Source organism: Pocillopora verrucosa, chromosome 8, assembly GCF_036669915.1.
Source record: "Pocillopora verrucosa isolate sample1 chromosome 8, ASM3666991v2, whole genome shotgun sequence".
Lineage (NCBI taxonomy): Eukaryota > Metazoa > Cnidaria > Anthozoa > Scleractinia > Pocilloporidae > Pocillopora > Pocillopora verrucosa.
This window is the reverse complement of record NC_089319.1, coordinates 2,303,357-2,317,933: the sequence shown is the minus strand read 5'-3', so window position 1 is coordinate 2,317,933 and position 14,577 is coordinate 2,303,357. Positions and strand designations below refer to the sequence as shown.

Here is a 14,577-nt window from a genome sequence, read left to right as displayed (position 1 = left end):
TTTTTGTCCACCGCGTTTTCTCCCTCCAGAGCTGAATTCTCCATAAAACACATATTTGGGGATTCTGTTGTCAGACATACGACACACATGACCGGTTGATAGAGCAGTCCTGTTTTAGACACATTTATTTTCATGCCAAAGTGGCGAGCGGCACAGGAGAGCCTGTCTGCAATTTCTTGGATGACAGTAGGATTTGTTGCAACAAGGGCAGAATCATCGGCAAATAATAACTCCCTTACACAGATTTCCCTTGTTTTAGCAGAAGCTCTGAGTCTGGCAAGGTTGAAAAGTTTACCATCTGTTCTTGTCTTGATGAACACTCCTGAATTGAGGTTGGTACACATTGATTCTAGGACAGCCGCAAGATAGAGAGAAAAGAGGGTTGGTGTCAGTACACAGCCTTGCTTGACACCGTGATTGATAGTGAAGGGGTTCACCTGTGTCTCCGGCGATCCTAACAGCACCTGCCATTCCCTCATGGAAGGGCTTGATGATCTGCACTACTTTCTAAGGGCGACCATATAGCTTCCGAACTTTCCAAAGTGTCTTCCGATCAACCGTGTCGAAGGCCTTGGAATTGTCAACAAAAATCATGTAGGGGGGCTGATTTTTTCAATTGCTTTTTCTTGTAATTGTCGTAATGTGAATATCACATAGATAGTAGATCTGCCTGCCCTGAAGCCACACTGGCTTTCTGGTAAAACTTCCTCTGCGATTTTCTTGTTACGATTTAAGATTATATTTGACTCCTTTGCTATGTAAAGCCGCAAAAATAAAGCACAGTCTTCCTTCAAAACTCCTATTTTCGCCTTTTTTTTTGAAACTGTCTTCTTGTTCGTCGAAGTGAAAGTGGGAAGATTATTCTTCTTGAGAGGTTGTGTAACAGGCTTGCTTCTCTCGACGAACCGCTGATTGACAATTAAACGAGTTGTGCTGTTCCTCACCGATTTTTGTAACATTGTGAACAGTTTTGACAACCTGGATGCGTGAATAGAAGGACACACATGTCTCTGAACATTCTGAATGAATGAATAAAAGACAGTGTTCCATCTTGAAAGCTGTACGATTCATCGGCCCTGATGTTAAAACTTAAGAGTGAATGTCTCTAAAAATCAAAGAAAAATTTTAAAATCACGGACACGGTCAAAAATCGTTTTGTCTCATTTTTTTGTTTACAGGTAGCTATAGGTATTACTTAAAGTGATGTGAGGTTAGTTTGTGTAAATATTCATTTTAACGAAAATAAACCGTTACTAATTGCATGATCGAAAATGAGTGCGTGCGAGCTCTAAATTATGCAGTTTTCAGGCCGTCTTTGCATGAACTACCACTCAAACCACTTCACTGTCGCGTAAAACAGTCGCCAAGTTTGACAGGAAATTTATTTTCATGTCTTTTCAGGATTTTTGCAAATATTTTTACGTCGGAAAACACTGGCGTTCACTCAACATTTTCGTCTCTTTCAAAATTTGTTCAAAACCAGTGATGGCTCCTGTCAAAATTAATTAGTGGCGTGGAGAACGCTCTAATTGAAATCTTCACAGATATTAGAATTCCTTTTAAAAATGCCGACAAAAAAGGAACGGAATGTAAAATACTGACTCGTGACAAGGTTAACTACAGAATGCGTCATCAGTTTGGGATTTGTGGGGCTTTTGCCTAGTTTTTTTCTTTGCCACATGCAGAGCTATTTGTTCAAGGAGGATGTGCAAGGTTAAAAGTATAAATTAATTCTTTCTCTCAAAATATTAAAGGAATTTGTGTGCGATGTCGACAGTCCCTAGCAAAAATAAAAAATCAGTTACAGTCGCAGAGCTTGGAGGCCACAGGAGGTGTGGAAAACATCACAGAAGGTCTAAGTGGTCTAACCTTGGTGAGTTTCTTCAAAGTGTTATGAAGAATTTCCATCCAATATAATTAATAAAAATGGAAAACCTTAACGCATTCTCTGAATTCTCCCTTCTCCGCCCTTTTCATGCCTAGGGATTCAACCCAGGTGGGAGAAGGGCGTGTCCAGGCTAACTTGCATGCGCATGCTCAAACGCCGCCATTGCGCCCGTCAACGACTTGGCAAAACCATACATGGCACAAGAATTGGATAGGCGTGCCCTACCCAGATAGCATTTCACACTCCAGGATATGTCCAAATAATAAAGGTTTTAAATTATTATATGGCTTCTCCACATTTTTTTTTCGAAATGCTCCAAATGGAAAATAATACTGAGAAGTAATTGGATAAAGATATCAGAATAGGTTATTAGTCAGTTATATTATAAGGTGAAAATAATCATCGACTATAAACTTCCGCCTTGCATGCGACACCCCGCGCGTGTATACGGTTGATCTCATTTTGAAGCCATCCAAAGCAATGTGTTCACTTTTTCGTCAGGTTGATGAACAAGGGAGTGACTCTGATATTCCTGCCACTTGTGCTGTCACTGTTGGTGATGAAACATTACCAGAAGGTTTCACATCCAAACGGCAGAGCCTATTTGTTCCGCAAGAAGATTGCGAAGAGAGTGATGAAAGCTCGAGTCTAGACAACGAGTCCCAGGTGCAGCTAAATCGCTTCTTACACCTTCGAGACGTCAGTCCAGTACGTCACACGTTATCAGTGCCGTGGAATACAGCGCACGAGCGTACTAAACGTAGATACCTACGGAAAGCTCAACAATGTATTTCTGCAATGCTGGATGTCCTGGCACCTGAAAATTCGCAAGAACTGTGGACGGAGCTTTGTGATCGTTACGCTGTATGTAACGAGAGTCAGGTTGTGGTCGAGGGCAGAAGTGAAAAAGAGACGGACCTTCTTAATGCATTTGCTGAAAGCTACTTGAACGCACAACATTGGAGCACCAGACGGCAAATACATTCTTTGATGGCAGACAAGTTATCCCTTAAGGAGATGAGGGAGTTTATTCCAACCGTTACTAGCTATCGCTACAACATTGCCCGACGCCACAGGCTGATACATGGAAGAGCTGCTCCTCTTCCAAACCAGGAGAAAAGGAGAATGAGAATTGAACCTGTAAAATTAGAACATTTTGTTTCTTTTATAACAAGTCCACACGTTATTCAAGATGTTCCTTTCGGGAAAAAACTTCTGAAATTGTCGACTGGCGAGATCATAAAAACACCCAATGTTATCAGAACAATGATACCAGAGCGTATTGTTCAGCAGTATCAACAATACTGCTGTGAAACCAACTTTGAGCCTATGAGTAAGAGAACGCTACAGAGAGTTTTGGCCGTGTGTTCTTCATCTGTTCGGAAGTCTCTGCAAGGACTTGATAACTTTTCAGCATCAGGGGTGGAAGCATTTGATGCTTTAGAAAAACTCGTAGATAAGCTTGTTGACTGTGGCAAGACTCAGCAATGGGCGAGGGAAATTAAGCAGCAACTTCGTTTGTCGAAGCAGTACCTAAAGGGCGACTACAAAGTGGGTGCATATTTTATAATTATGCGTTGCCTTTGCAAATGCAGTAAACTTCTTACTATGATTCACGGCTACCTCTTTCTTTCCCTCCAAGTCTTCTTTATGCTTAATTTATGAAACAACAGTTTAAAATTCACTGTAATACGCTTACACACATGTATACAACGCTGAGAATCGGTTAAGTAATCTTTTTGAAATGTCGATCATATGCGCATGCGTTGCTTTGCAACTATACACTGCATCACGCGCTCGTCATTTTACTTTTTATTTTAGGTACATGCAGTGGAGGCCTGTGAGGTTCCCGATCATTGTCGAATTTTCGCGCTAAGTGACCCAAGCAATGCTGAATTTCGGGGCTCCTGCGACCATCTCCACAATGAGTCATGTGAACAGTGTTATGACTTACAAGAAGTATTGTGTACCATAGAAGATGAGTGTTCAAGTGCGCTCTCGTCAGCAGAAGATCAAGCTGACATGCTGCATACCATTAAACAGGCAAGGGATGATATCATCAGCTGGAAAGCCCATCAGCTACGTTCAGTCCACCAAGCTGAGGCAAAGCATTCAGTTTTAGCCAAACTCGACAGCCGATCGGTGCTGTTAGTCCAGGACTGGGCAATGAAATATATGCCCCGAAAATATCGAGAGGCACAGTCAGATTGGTTTGCGAAGCGAGGATTGCCATGGCACATTAGCGTTGCCATAAGACGGTCAGAGGATTCTGAGCACTTTGAATCGCAAACACTTGTTCACGTATTCCAAAGCTGCGCCCAAGACAGTGTGACTGTGGCTTTGATAATGCTTGACTGCCTCACTACCCTGAAAAAGGAAATTCCAGAGCTGGAAATGGCTTATTACAAACAAGATAACGCTGGCTGTTATCACAGCGGAAATTCAATCATCTCAGCTAAGCTGGCCGGTGATGCCGTGGGAGTGGCTGTTGTAAGAAACGACTTTTCGGACCCTCAAGGTGGAAAGGGGGTATGTGATCGCAAAGCGGCAACAATCAAGGGAGACGTTGGAAGGTACGTAAACGAAGGCAATGATGTCATCAACGCTCTACAGTTCAAAACAGCCATTGAATCTGGCCAAGGAACCACAGGAGTGAAAGCAAGTTATGTTACTGCCAAACCGTCATGCACCTTTAATATCAAATGGGATGGCATAAGCTTACTCAACAATTTTGAGTACGATGAAAGTGGCGTACGAGTGTGGAGAGCATTCAATGTGGGTTCCGGTAAAGTAGTGCCATGGGCCAAGTTCGAAGGAGTCATGAAGCAGCCCGAAAAATTGGAAATCCTAGACCCGCTATCGCCAAATCCAAGTGGTTCACCGACGTTCAAGATTGTGGGACACCGACATATTAAGAAAAGCTCTGTCAAAACAGATTTCTCAACTGAAAGCGAAAACCAAGATCGACGCTGTATTGGGGAATATAAGCCAGATGACATGCTTTTCCCGTGTCCAGAAGAAGGATGTGTAAAAGCATACAGTCGCTTTGCAAACCTCCAGACACACCTAGATACTGGAAAACACCAAATGATGCTCGAACAGGAAACTCTCTACGATAAAGCTAAAAGAGAATATTCTTCCAAGCTGACGGAGGGACGCAGTCGAATACCAAGCGTTCAAATTGCTGCACAATCAAAGCGTGACGGCTTGCCTCCTCTTCCAATGGGTTGGGCCCTGAAGAAAATTAAGAAAAAGGTGCGTTTTACAAAGGAACAGACCGAATTCTTAACTGACCAATTTCAAAAAGGGGAGTATAGTGGACGGAAAAGCGATCCACAGGAAGTTTCGAAAACCATGAGCCTAGCAAGAGACCAAGCGGGGGAACGCCGATTTCAACCTTATGAAGTCCTTACGTCGCAGCAGATTAGTGGCTTCTTCAGCCGTCTTTCAGGAAAGAAGCGATTAGAAGTTACAGCCGCCGATAACGAAGCAAAAGCTAGTGAAGTCTCAGAAGTGGATATGGGGAGCGTCGACGAGGACGAAATCTCCGCCGAAGCTGAGAAGCATCTATCTGCAGTGTGTGCAAATGTGATGAGAGATGTGGCTATTCAGCATCCGATTGTATCTTTCGATCTTAACATCTGCGAACTTGTACAAAAACGTACAATCACAACTTTAAGAGTGGATAGGCTAAGAGACACGTGCGTCGACCTTGGGCTGGATATTTCTGACATTTCACCTCAAAAGAGGAAAAAGCCATTCATCGCACGACTCACACAATTAGTCCAAGAGTGTACCTGCTCTTCCAAGTAACTGAGCACTGAACGTTTTACGAGTAACTGATCCGCTGATCATAAAAGCGGTGCGTGTATTATTTACAAGAAGGCGTTGCGTGACAGCAGAGTCCTACATATCGGATTTCAGTCACTCGAGCCCACCACTGCTTGTGAAACCTTCTTACCTTTGTGTTGGACGATTTTCAGTATATTCGAAACTGGCGAGTGTAGAAGGCGCAGAGGGGATGCAAATGCTCGAATCCATGTTCACCGGATGAGAAGTAAACGTAAACTAACGGCTTTGAGCCACATTTAACCTGTTGAGTGCAATTCAACTGTTTAACCTGTTGTGTGATAGATTATGCAGAATTATGGCGTGATTCTCAGGGTAGCAAAGTCGAAAATTGTTTCTCCTGTCTCCGTAGATAAGTGTAGTTATAGACATTTTAATATGTTTCTAGTCATTTAGTGTGAAGACATAACTGACCAAAACAGTTATTTGTGTCCAACGCATTTAATTTTGTTATTATGCATCTCATTATGGCGTCATAGTAATTTAACCGAAATTCGGCTGGTGGTCATCTTTTGATAGTCAAAGGTCCCAAAGAAATAAAACCCAAATCGTAAAGAACTATCTTTCAAGGCTTCTTGGTAGTGTTATTGTAAACTTTGAGACACTACCACATGTATTTTTGCCAAGCTATTCTAGGCCACCTTTGCCTTAATTTCAAAAGGCCGAAGATGTCGTCTCTTAATAGGGACGTAGCTCCGCCAAGAATAACATGTGACAAAAACTGTCACTTTGCCTCGATAATGCAAGTCCAACTCAATATTTCTATAACTAGAAAAGTTCTTCCGTTACATTTTTGTTAGCACGACAAGTGCTCGAAAAGTGCATAATTTCAGGATCGCGCTTGGTGAAATTTGAGCTATTTAACCCCGGAAATGTTAAAGCAAATTATTCCCGCTAAAGTGCATATTTCAAAAATCTAACCCCATTTCCTTTTGTTTACTAGATAAGACTACCCACAGGCAAAAAATGAACCAAATCGATTTTCGACCGTGTCCGCGACTTTTTCGATAATCTGTGATTTTTATTGACATTTACTCTTAAGCTTTGTGACCCATGAGCGGGACTTCAGAGCCATGTTGTTTCGTATCGCTACAATTGTTTTCTTATATTTCACACACCATTCATCATCGATATTTGACCACAGGGTACCCAAATATTGTGATAAATATCAAAGATAGTCTCATGATGGGATAAGATGAATACAAATGGTTAGAAAATGACTCATGGGCTATGTTGGAAAGCATTTGTCATTTAAGAGGATTTTCATTCTTAGCCATGTTAGTGAATTTCTGACATGTGTGGTTCTCGTCTCCAGAAGTTTACTTGGATTGGACCTATATGAAAAAATGTTAGTCGTAGGGTCATAAGTGCTGTAAAACGTTTCATGCCTCTATCATTAATAATGAATATAAAAAAATCACTCAATTCTGATTGGTTAGGATAAATGCAGTTTTCAGGTAATTCAGTGCAGAAGAGAGTTAATTCAGTGCAAAGATGTAACAAACCAGACATTCTGATTGGTCAATAAACAAAGAAACTCACAGATAGCCAATTGAGTGCGGGCCTTGGATATCGCAACATTTGGATGCGCTGAAAATTTGCGAGCAAAACAATGGCCGGCATTTATTTAGGTTTATTTCGCTACCTCAACAACAATACAGCAGCTGAAAAACAGCTCTAACAACGAAACCATTGTAAAAAGCATTGCTCTTTGGTTTTCGGTTTGGAAAAAGTGGTGTTCAGAGAAGGGAATTGCCAAGGAAATCGAAAATTACGAGCCGACCCAGCTTAACACTCTGTTCGAGCGATACTACGCTGAAATTAAAAACAAACATGGTGAAACCGCGGAAACGATGATTCCATTTCATCGAAAGTGATTCTGACGCAGACTGAACAATTCCTTATACTGTTTAGCCGGACTTTGAACTTTTTTGCGCCTTGAAGATGTCAAAATACTATTGTATATTATTGTTTTGATCGTACACGGTTGTTTTGACCGAACGCACAAAGTCACTTGCAGGCTTTGAGTAAATTATTTTTGCAGTTGATGCGCGCGCTTTGCTTCTATTGCCTATACTTATTTGAACGATTTAGTGTTTTGGTTGATAACAGCTGGACTATTTAAATGTCACGAGCAATTTCCTCAGGAAAGTTCTATTGGTAAGGCATCAAGTTCCTGTCATTCAATGACGTCAATGCGTGGGTAGTTCGTCAATTCCTTAGAAATGAAAACATCCTGGATTTCTCGAATTCTTTGTCTTTATTTTAGTACGATTTTACCAATTAATAACCATAATATGGTAAGTAGAACAGTGGTTGGCGAATTTGAACACAACTTGTGAAATTGGGCTCCAACCGCCAACTACTGTACTACTAACGAAAACTTCATTTCGACCTGTAAAATACAAAGAGGACAATGACGAGAGCAATTTAGAAAAGTATAATAAAGTTATTAATTGACGATCATTTTCTTCATTTTCTCATGAATACAGTCAGACTTAATTCATACGGTACTTAGCAAGAGGTACAGCGTTTTGCAATACACAGAATATACATTCATGCGAAGTCGCACACATTTAATCATCGAGTCCAAAGAAACAGGTGTCTGCGTGGTAAAAAAAACACCCACAATTACAATTATACATCCCCCTGTTTTCATTGTCGCCAATTAACTTACTTCTTTCCGATTGTGATCCGGATCGTCAAAGTAAAATAAAACAACGCTGGCTTAATGTTTATTTTCCTTTCAGTCGAAAGTCAAAAGCTTGAATCTGATTAGCGCCATTAACATCTCCTTTGTTCATGTTGACATAGAAAAACCATCGATGAGTGTATATAGATTATTAAATATAAAATTGCGAGTAAAACTGCGGCAAGGCTCAACGTCTCAGTTTCTTATCCTGGTTGTTCCCCGTGTCATTACACGTAGGAATGAGCATTCTAGATCTTTCTAGAACATTAATGTACGATTTCCATTGCAAATGACATCAAAACAAACACAACAGCGAAGAAAATTACTCTTTACTGATACAGACAGTCTAACTTATGAAATCGAAATCGAAGACGTTTAAAAAGACCTCTGAAGCGATGAAAATAAATTCGACAGCGAATATCCAGAATACTCATGATATTTCGATAAAACAAACAAGGAAGTAATTAGTAAGTTCAAAGATGAAGCTTCCAGCATACCAATAACAGAATTCCCATGCGTGGTTCTCGTCTCCAGAAGTTATTTTGAATCGACCCCATATCAGAAAATGTCAGTCTTAGGGTCATAAGTGTTGTAGCAAAGTTTCATGCTTTTATCATTAATTTGAACGAATTTTTTTTTTGGTCGATGCCAGCTGGACTATATAAATGCGACGAACAACTTCCTCAGGAAAGTCCCATGGATGAGTCAGCAAGTTCCTGTTTATTCAATGACGTCGTGCGTGAGTAGTTCGTCAATTTCTGAGAAATGAAAACATCCTTGGGTTCTCGAAGTTCTATGTCTTTATTATAGTATAATTTTATCAAATAATAACCATAATATGGTAAGTAGAATAGTGGTTGGCGAGTTTGAGCACAATTTGTGAAATTGGGCTCCAACCGCCGACTACTGCACAACTAACGACATTGAATCTTCAATGAAATGCGTCAGAACAGCGTAATCAGATCTGGCTTTTACACGTGCTGTAAAAAAATAGGGCCATTTCGTGAGCAATTTAGAAAAGTACGATAATTTTATTGATTGACGATCATTTTTTCATTTTCTCATGAACACAGTTAGACTTAATTCATACGGTACTTAGCAAGAGGTACAGCATTTTGCAATTCAGAGTAATCATACTTGCGAAGTCGCAAACATTTGTGCATCTCTTTAGTACAATCGCAATTACATACCCCTCGTTTTCATTGTCGTCAATTAACTAATTTCTTCCCGGATCTCTAGAGGAAAATAAAACAACGCTGGCTTGATGAATATTTTCCTTTTAGTTGAAAGTCAAAAGCTTGAATCTGATTGGCGCCATTGACATCTCCTTTGTTCATGTTGACATGGAAAAACCATCAATAGGTGTATAAAGACTTTTAATTAAACCTCGAAACATCAGGCACAACATCTTTATGGGGATAAGCTGACAATCTCTCTGAGCCTCTAAAACTTTTAGTAATTCTCCGGAGACGTAAGGCGATCAAGCAATTTTACAAACAGTTTTTAAATGGAAGTATACAATACTTCTTGCTCTGATCAAGATTTTCGTGAGTACCAGTTTATACGCAAATCGCCTCGTCACTGGTACGTGTTCTTGTGCGTTGTGAATGTGGTTTTTTCAATTTCTGCAACTGTTGAAAATTCGATAATTTTACTCGCCCTCTTCCAGTGCCGCACGATTTCTTCGTCGTCCAAAGCTCTTTTTTACAGCTTAGCTCTGTCTGATTTTGGAGTTGGTATGGTCGCTCAACCGTTACAAGTTGCCACAGCTTTGGGGGCTCTCCACGGTAATCTTGAATTGTTTTGTTCGATTCAGCCGTTTTATGCTGTAGTGGCTTACTTCTTCTGTGCCGTGTCTTTTTCAACCACGACAGCAATAAGCATTGAAAGATATCTGGCGTTGAGACTCAGAATACGATACGGACTGATTACAACCGTGAAAAAAGTCACTTTGGTTGTAGTACTTCTGTGGATTTGCAGCTCTATCTGGGCAGTCTCCCGAATGTGGAATATTCGAATCAATAAAATTAGTGCCATTATTCTTGGCTTTTCCTCCATTGTCATAACGTCTTCGTGCTATTTTAGAATATATCAAACTCTGAGGGCTTCAAAGACAAGAGTAACAAACGAGGCTGCCACAAGGCAACCTCGAAAGACTTTTAACATGATTCTGTACCGTAAATCTGTAAACAGTATGCTGACAGTTTTCGGATTTCTTGTAGCATGTTACACTCCTTATTTCTGTGCCATAGTTGGGGTAGCATTGTTGGGATATAGCTCCCCAGTAGTGTTATCAACAAATCTAACATCTTTTGTAATTTTTCTTAATTCTTCTATAAATCCTTTCGTCTACTGTTGGCGAATTAGAGAAATCCGTTCTAAAGTGATGTTAATGATGAGAAAATTGCCCGTACACTAAACATCAGCCTGAAAAAGAATTTTTCAGCTAGGGTTATGATCAATTTTTCATCCTGGGTGACAGCTTATTCACTTCTCAGTTCTAAAACAGAAAAAAGGTAACAGCCCCAAATGCATTTATTTGGCAAAGCTGATTTTCTGGTAAATTTTCATACTGGAGAATTCTTCGTAATGTTTCAATATTCTCAGCCTAGCAAGGAAAGATTTCATAATAAACACTTGACTTAATGAACGTGTGCTATTATCTATTTACTTGTATTGCCGGTTAACACTTGTACTGCTTCATTTGTCAATATTATTTTCTGGCAGTTAATTAGCAGGCCACGGTAGCAGTTTACGCGGTCGCATGCTGCTTGCGTGGGAATCAAACAGATTGTGAAAACACAAACTGACCAAGGTGTATCTTTCAGTGTTTCAGTTTCTAACATTGCGTTGTATTGCATTTGGCAAGGGCTTCCTTTGTGTGTTGAAATTAAAATTAAGTCTCACTTTCTTTGAAAAAAGGATGTGAGGCTTAGCTTTCGAGTCTAATTACTCTTCTTAATACATTGGTCCTTAAAACAGACGGATACCACCGGACTGAATAAAAGCATTTGATCATTTCGAGAGTTTTCATTTGAGATGTTTGTTCCGGCCAAACATCATGTCTTGAAAACGTAATAAGGTATTTTTTTTCGTATAATACACGACTTATTCTGGGGCGTAGAGTATTTTGACCGACTGCTTTTCTAAAGATCTACAGGACATTTTAATTTGCGATTTTTGCCAACCGCTTTTAATACAATGCATGGATAACACTCAGCTCGAAAGAGCGTTTTAAGGCGAAATTTATATTTTGCTACAGTGAAGGACATTTTGTTCACAATTTTCGCCTCTACCAGCAGTTGTAAGGGATAAAAAAGACAATAGCACATTTCGCAGTCTCTTCTCAATAAATCCAATGTATCGTACGTTCACTTTGAGAAGACTTCACCTAAGATCTCTCTAATTCACGTTTGTATCCACTCTTGCGGCAGGCTTTCTATATTTATGATTAACTAGAGGGCAATAATGAAAATAAGGAGGATTTACAAGTTACATCTCTATTTTCATCTCTGTTTCATTCCGTATCTGCTTTTTGTTTTGCTCACAAGTTTTCTGAATTACAAGAAAAAAACTGAATAACACAGACCAAGAGCTGGAGACAAACAATATGAAATGGTAATAATGCATAGAGGATACTATAACATGTGATATGATTAAAAGCTAAAACTAGTCTTCCGTGCACCAGCACGTCTAAGCTAGAAAAAAACGAACGCTATAGCTTGTGTCGATGCTTTGTTTCAAAAACGATGTTATCTTGAAGTCTCTTTTACACCTTCCGCTCTCTTCAAATACAGCCACCTGTATCGAATTTATGAAAAGCACGTTTTTACTCGGCTAAGGTCGTTATAGATTCTCAAGGTAAACCAAACATATCAAATAATCAAAACGATCATAAAACCGGATAAAAAAACAACAAAGTAAAAACAATTTTGCTTTACAACGCATTCATGTAAAATTGGTTGGGAGAATAATGAGAATTGAGAATACTGAGTTAGAAACTGCGGCGGGAGTAAAGTAAGAGTAGCCTGAATGTAAAGAACGAAGGCATACTTGTGAGATGACTACAAACGACTACTGAATTTGGAAGTACAAGAATCCCTTAAACGAGAGTGCGATTCACAAAAAAATACGCTAAGGCCCTTCGGTTTATTTAGAATTGACAGTTCGACAATTGACAATTGTTTTCTTTGACACACGTCCAAGTCGAACTTGAAGTCATAAAGCAAACTTTGATCGTGTGAGTGATCATGTAGCAAAAGTAATTTATTTGCTCTGTATCTATTGGTTTCCTTTTTTATGAAATTTGAAATCGTTTGACATATAAATAATACAGGCGCAAAAAGCTAATCTACGGTAGGATACATACGTATCCCAATGAACTGTCATTATTTGTACTTGTTACCATGGCGCGTGATGGAACAACACAGACCGTAGCTCATATCGTTGAAGTATATTCCAAGGTAAGTGCTTCAAAATTGGAAGAGCTTAGATCCTCGTGTTGCTGAGGTGAAGACTTCAGCTACTTATCATCCAGCTTATAATTATACTTATGCTATAACTTGGTGGTTTGCTCTTGGAGTTTTCCCAGCGCCAGTAATGATTATACTATCTTCCAGACAGAGTGGTGTACAGATTGTGGATCAAACGCCTATCGATCACACCAACTGGCAACAGGTTGGTAAAATGTATCAAAATTCTTTAAAGAGAATTATATTGAAGGGGAACCTCCATTTTATTAAAATCTGTCATTTATCTGCTTGCTTTTTTAATTTGCCTAAAATGAAATGAATTAAAGAAACTCAACGTTGCCCTCTGCTTACATACTCTACTCACATCCCTCTACTCACATCCCTCTACTCACATCCCTCTACTCACATCCCTCTACTCACATCCCTCTACTCACATCCCTCTACTCACATCCCTCTACTCACATCCCTCCACTCACTTCCACAGTGCATAATTAACATCTAAAGCGTAAATATATTGCTAGCTATGATCCAAAGTAAGCACCAATATGACTTATTAAGGTAGATTTTACATAATTCCTTAGCGTTTGAGTCCATCAATAACCAAAATGGAGAGTATTTGTCTTATAATCCCTTTGCGAACACTCTGCAAATACTACTAGGACTGAATTTGACTGATCTCTGTATTTAGGGAGTGACGAAAGTTCGCAAACGAGCGCTTTGATGGCGATCCTTGTCAGTATTATTTTCGGAGTCTATTGGCTTACAGACTCGATCGTCTTCTTTGAGTCCTAGTCACTCCTTAGGCGATGTAACATATGCCGCAGCGTCTATAATGATAATGCTTTATTCTGTCATCAATCCCCTTGTATACGCTCCGGTCAACCAGAGATTTAGGGAGAAGATCAAAGGTACTATCTCTTTCCCCTGCCGCCCAAATAACAGGATTTACCCTGAAACAGAGCCCCAGAAACTAGGCGGGACAAACAGTGTGACTAACCCGACACCACACTATAGCGGGAGAAAACTTCAAAGCGTTAAGACAACAGAGGACATGAATCTTATTAAAGTGTTTTAATCTCAACTAACTCAACATGATAAGAGAATAGATACTGCAAGGGTGTACTTTGAAAAACATTTCGTATAACGTGCATACCTAGACTATTTTTGAAGAATACTTTACTAAACTACTTCAGAAATTTTTAATATACCTCACCAGAGCTTGCATGTGTAAACTTATTTTCACTCAGAAATCAGATTGTGATTCATTGTTTCTTCTTCATTTATATCTCTATACACATATATTTGGTTGATCCTGTACTCACTTTTAGGTGAAATGGAGTGGTGCAAGTACTACACGTGTTTGAGTGAAGCGTTGTTGCGATGTCGTTGAAACTTTGTGTTCCGAAATAAATTGTATAGTTTCCTTACACGTAGAACGTATAACTGATTTGATATTTTTGGAACTCACTAGAACTTATTTATTTCGGATGAAGCTTCGAAGTCGTTTTTAAGAAGAAAAAAAGGTAGTTTTACGTTGCTCTTTGTGCAAGAACCTCGCCGACGGGGGAGGAACGAACTTTCAAAAACTGAACCATTAAAGACTTTGAGAAACATGACTGAGGTGTTGTAGGAATCAAAGGACACTAGAGGTAGAATGCGCCTTCGTTCATGCGATT

At 39.7% G+C, this 14,577-nt stretch overlaps 2 protein-coding genes across 2 annotated transcripts; both read left to right on the top strand.

The window, feature by feature from the left end:
• The first annotated feature begins 2,368 nt into the window (after positions 1–2,368).
• Positions 2,369–5,701, top strand: LOC136282855 (uncharacterized). The gene is made up of 2 exons (XM_066170811.1): positions 2,369–3,439; positions 3,710–5,701. The coding sequence occupies exons 1-2, from the start codon at positions 2,369–2,371 to the stop codon at positions 5,699–5,701; spliced, it is 3,063 nt and encodes a 1,020-aa protein (XP_066026908.1).
• Positions 5,702–9,838: 4,137 nt separating this feature from the next.
• LOC131790402 (histamine H2 receptor-like) lies at positions 9,839–11,040 on the top strand. Its single transcript, XM_059107615.2, has one exon. The coding sequence runs from the start codon at positions 9,937–9,939 to the stop codon at positions 10,846–10,848; it is 912 nt and encodes a 303-aa protein (XP_058963598.1). The 5' UTR covers positions 9,839–9,936; the 3' UTR covers positions 10,849–11,040.
• Positions 11,041–14,577: the final 3,537 nt, after the last annotated feature.

Coding starts and splice junctions, on each gene's coding strand:
- LOC136282855 (XM_066170811.1), top strand. CDS start 2,369: ATGTGTTCACTTTTTCGTCAGGTTGATGAACAAGGGAGTGACTCTGAT. Junction 3,440..3,709: donor ACCTAAAGGGCGACTACAAA/GTGGGTGCATAT, acceptor TTTTTATTTTAG/GTACATGCAGTGGAGGCCTG.
- LOC131790402 (XM_059107615.2), top strand. CDS start 9,937: ATGGAAGTATACAATACTTCTTGCTCTGATCAAGATTTTCGTGAGTAC.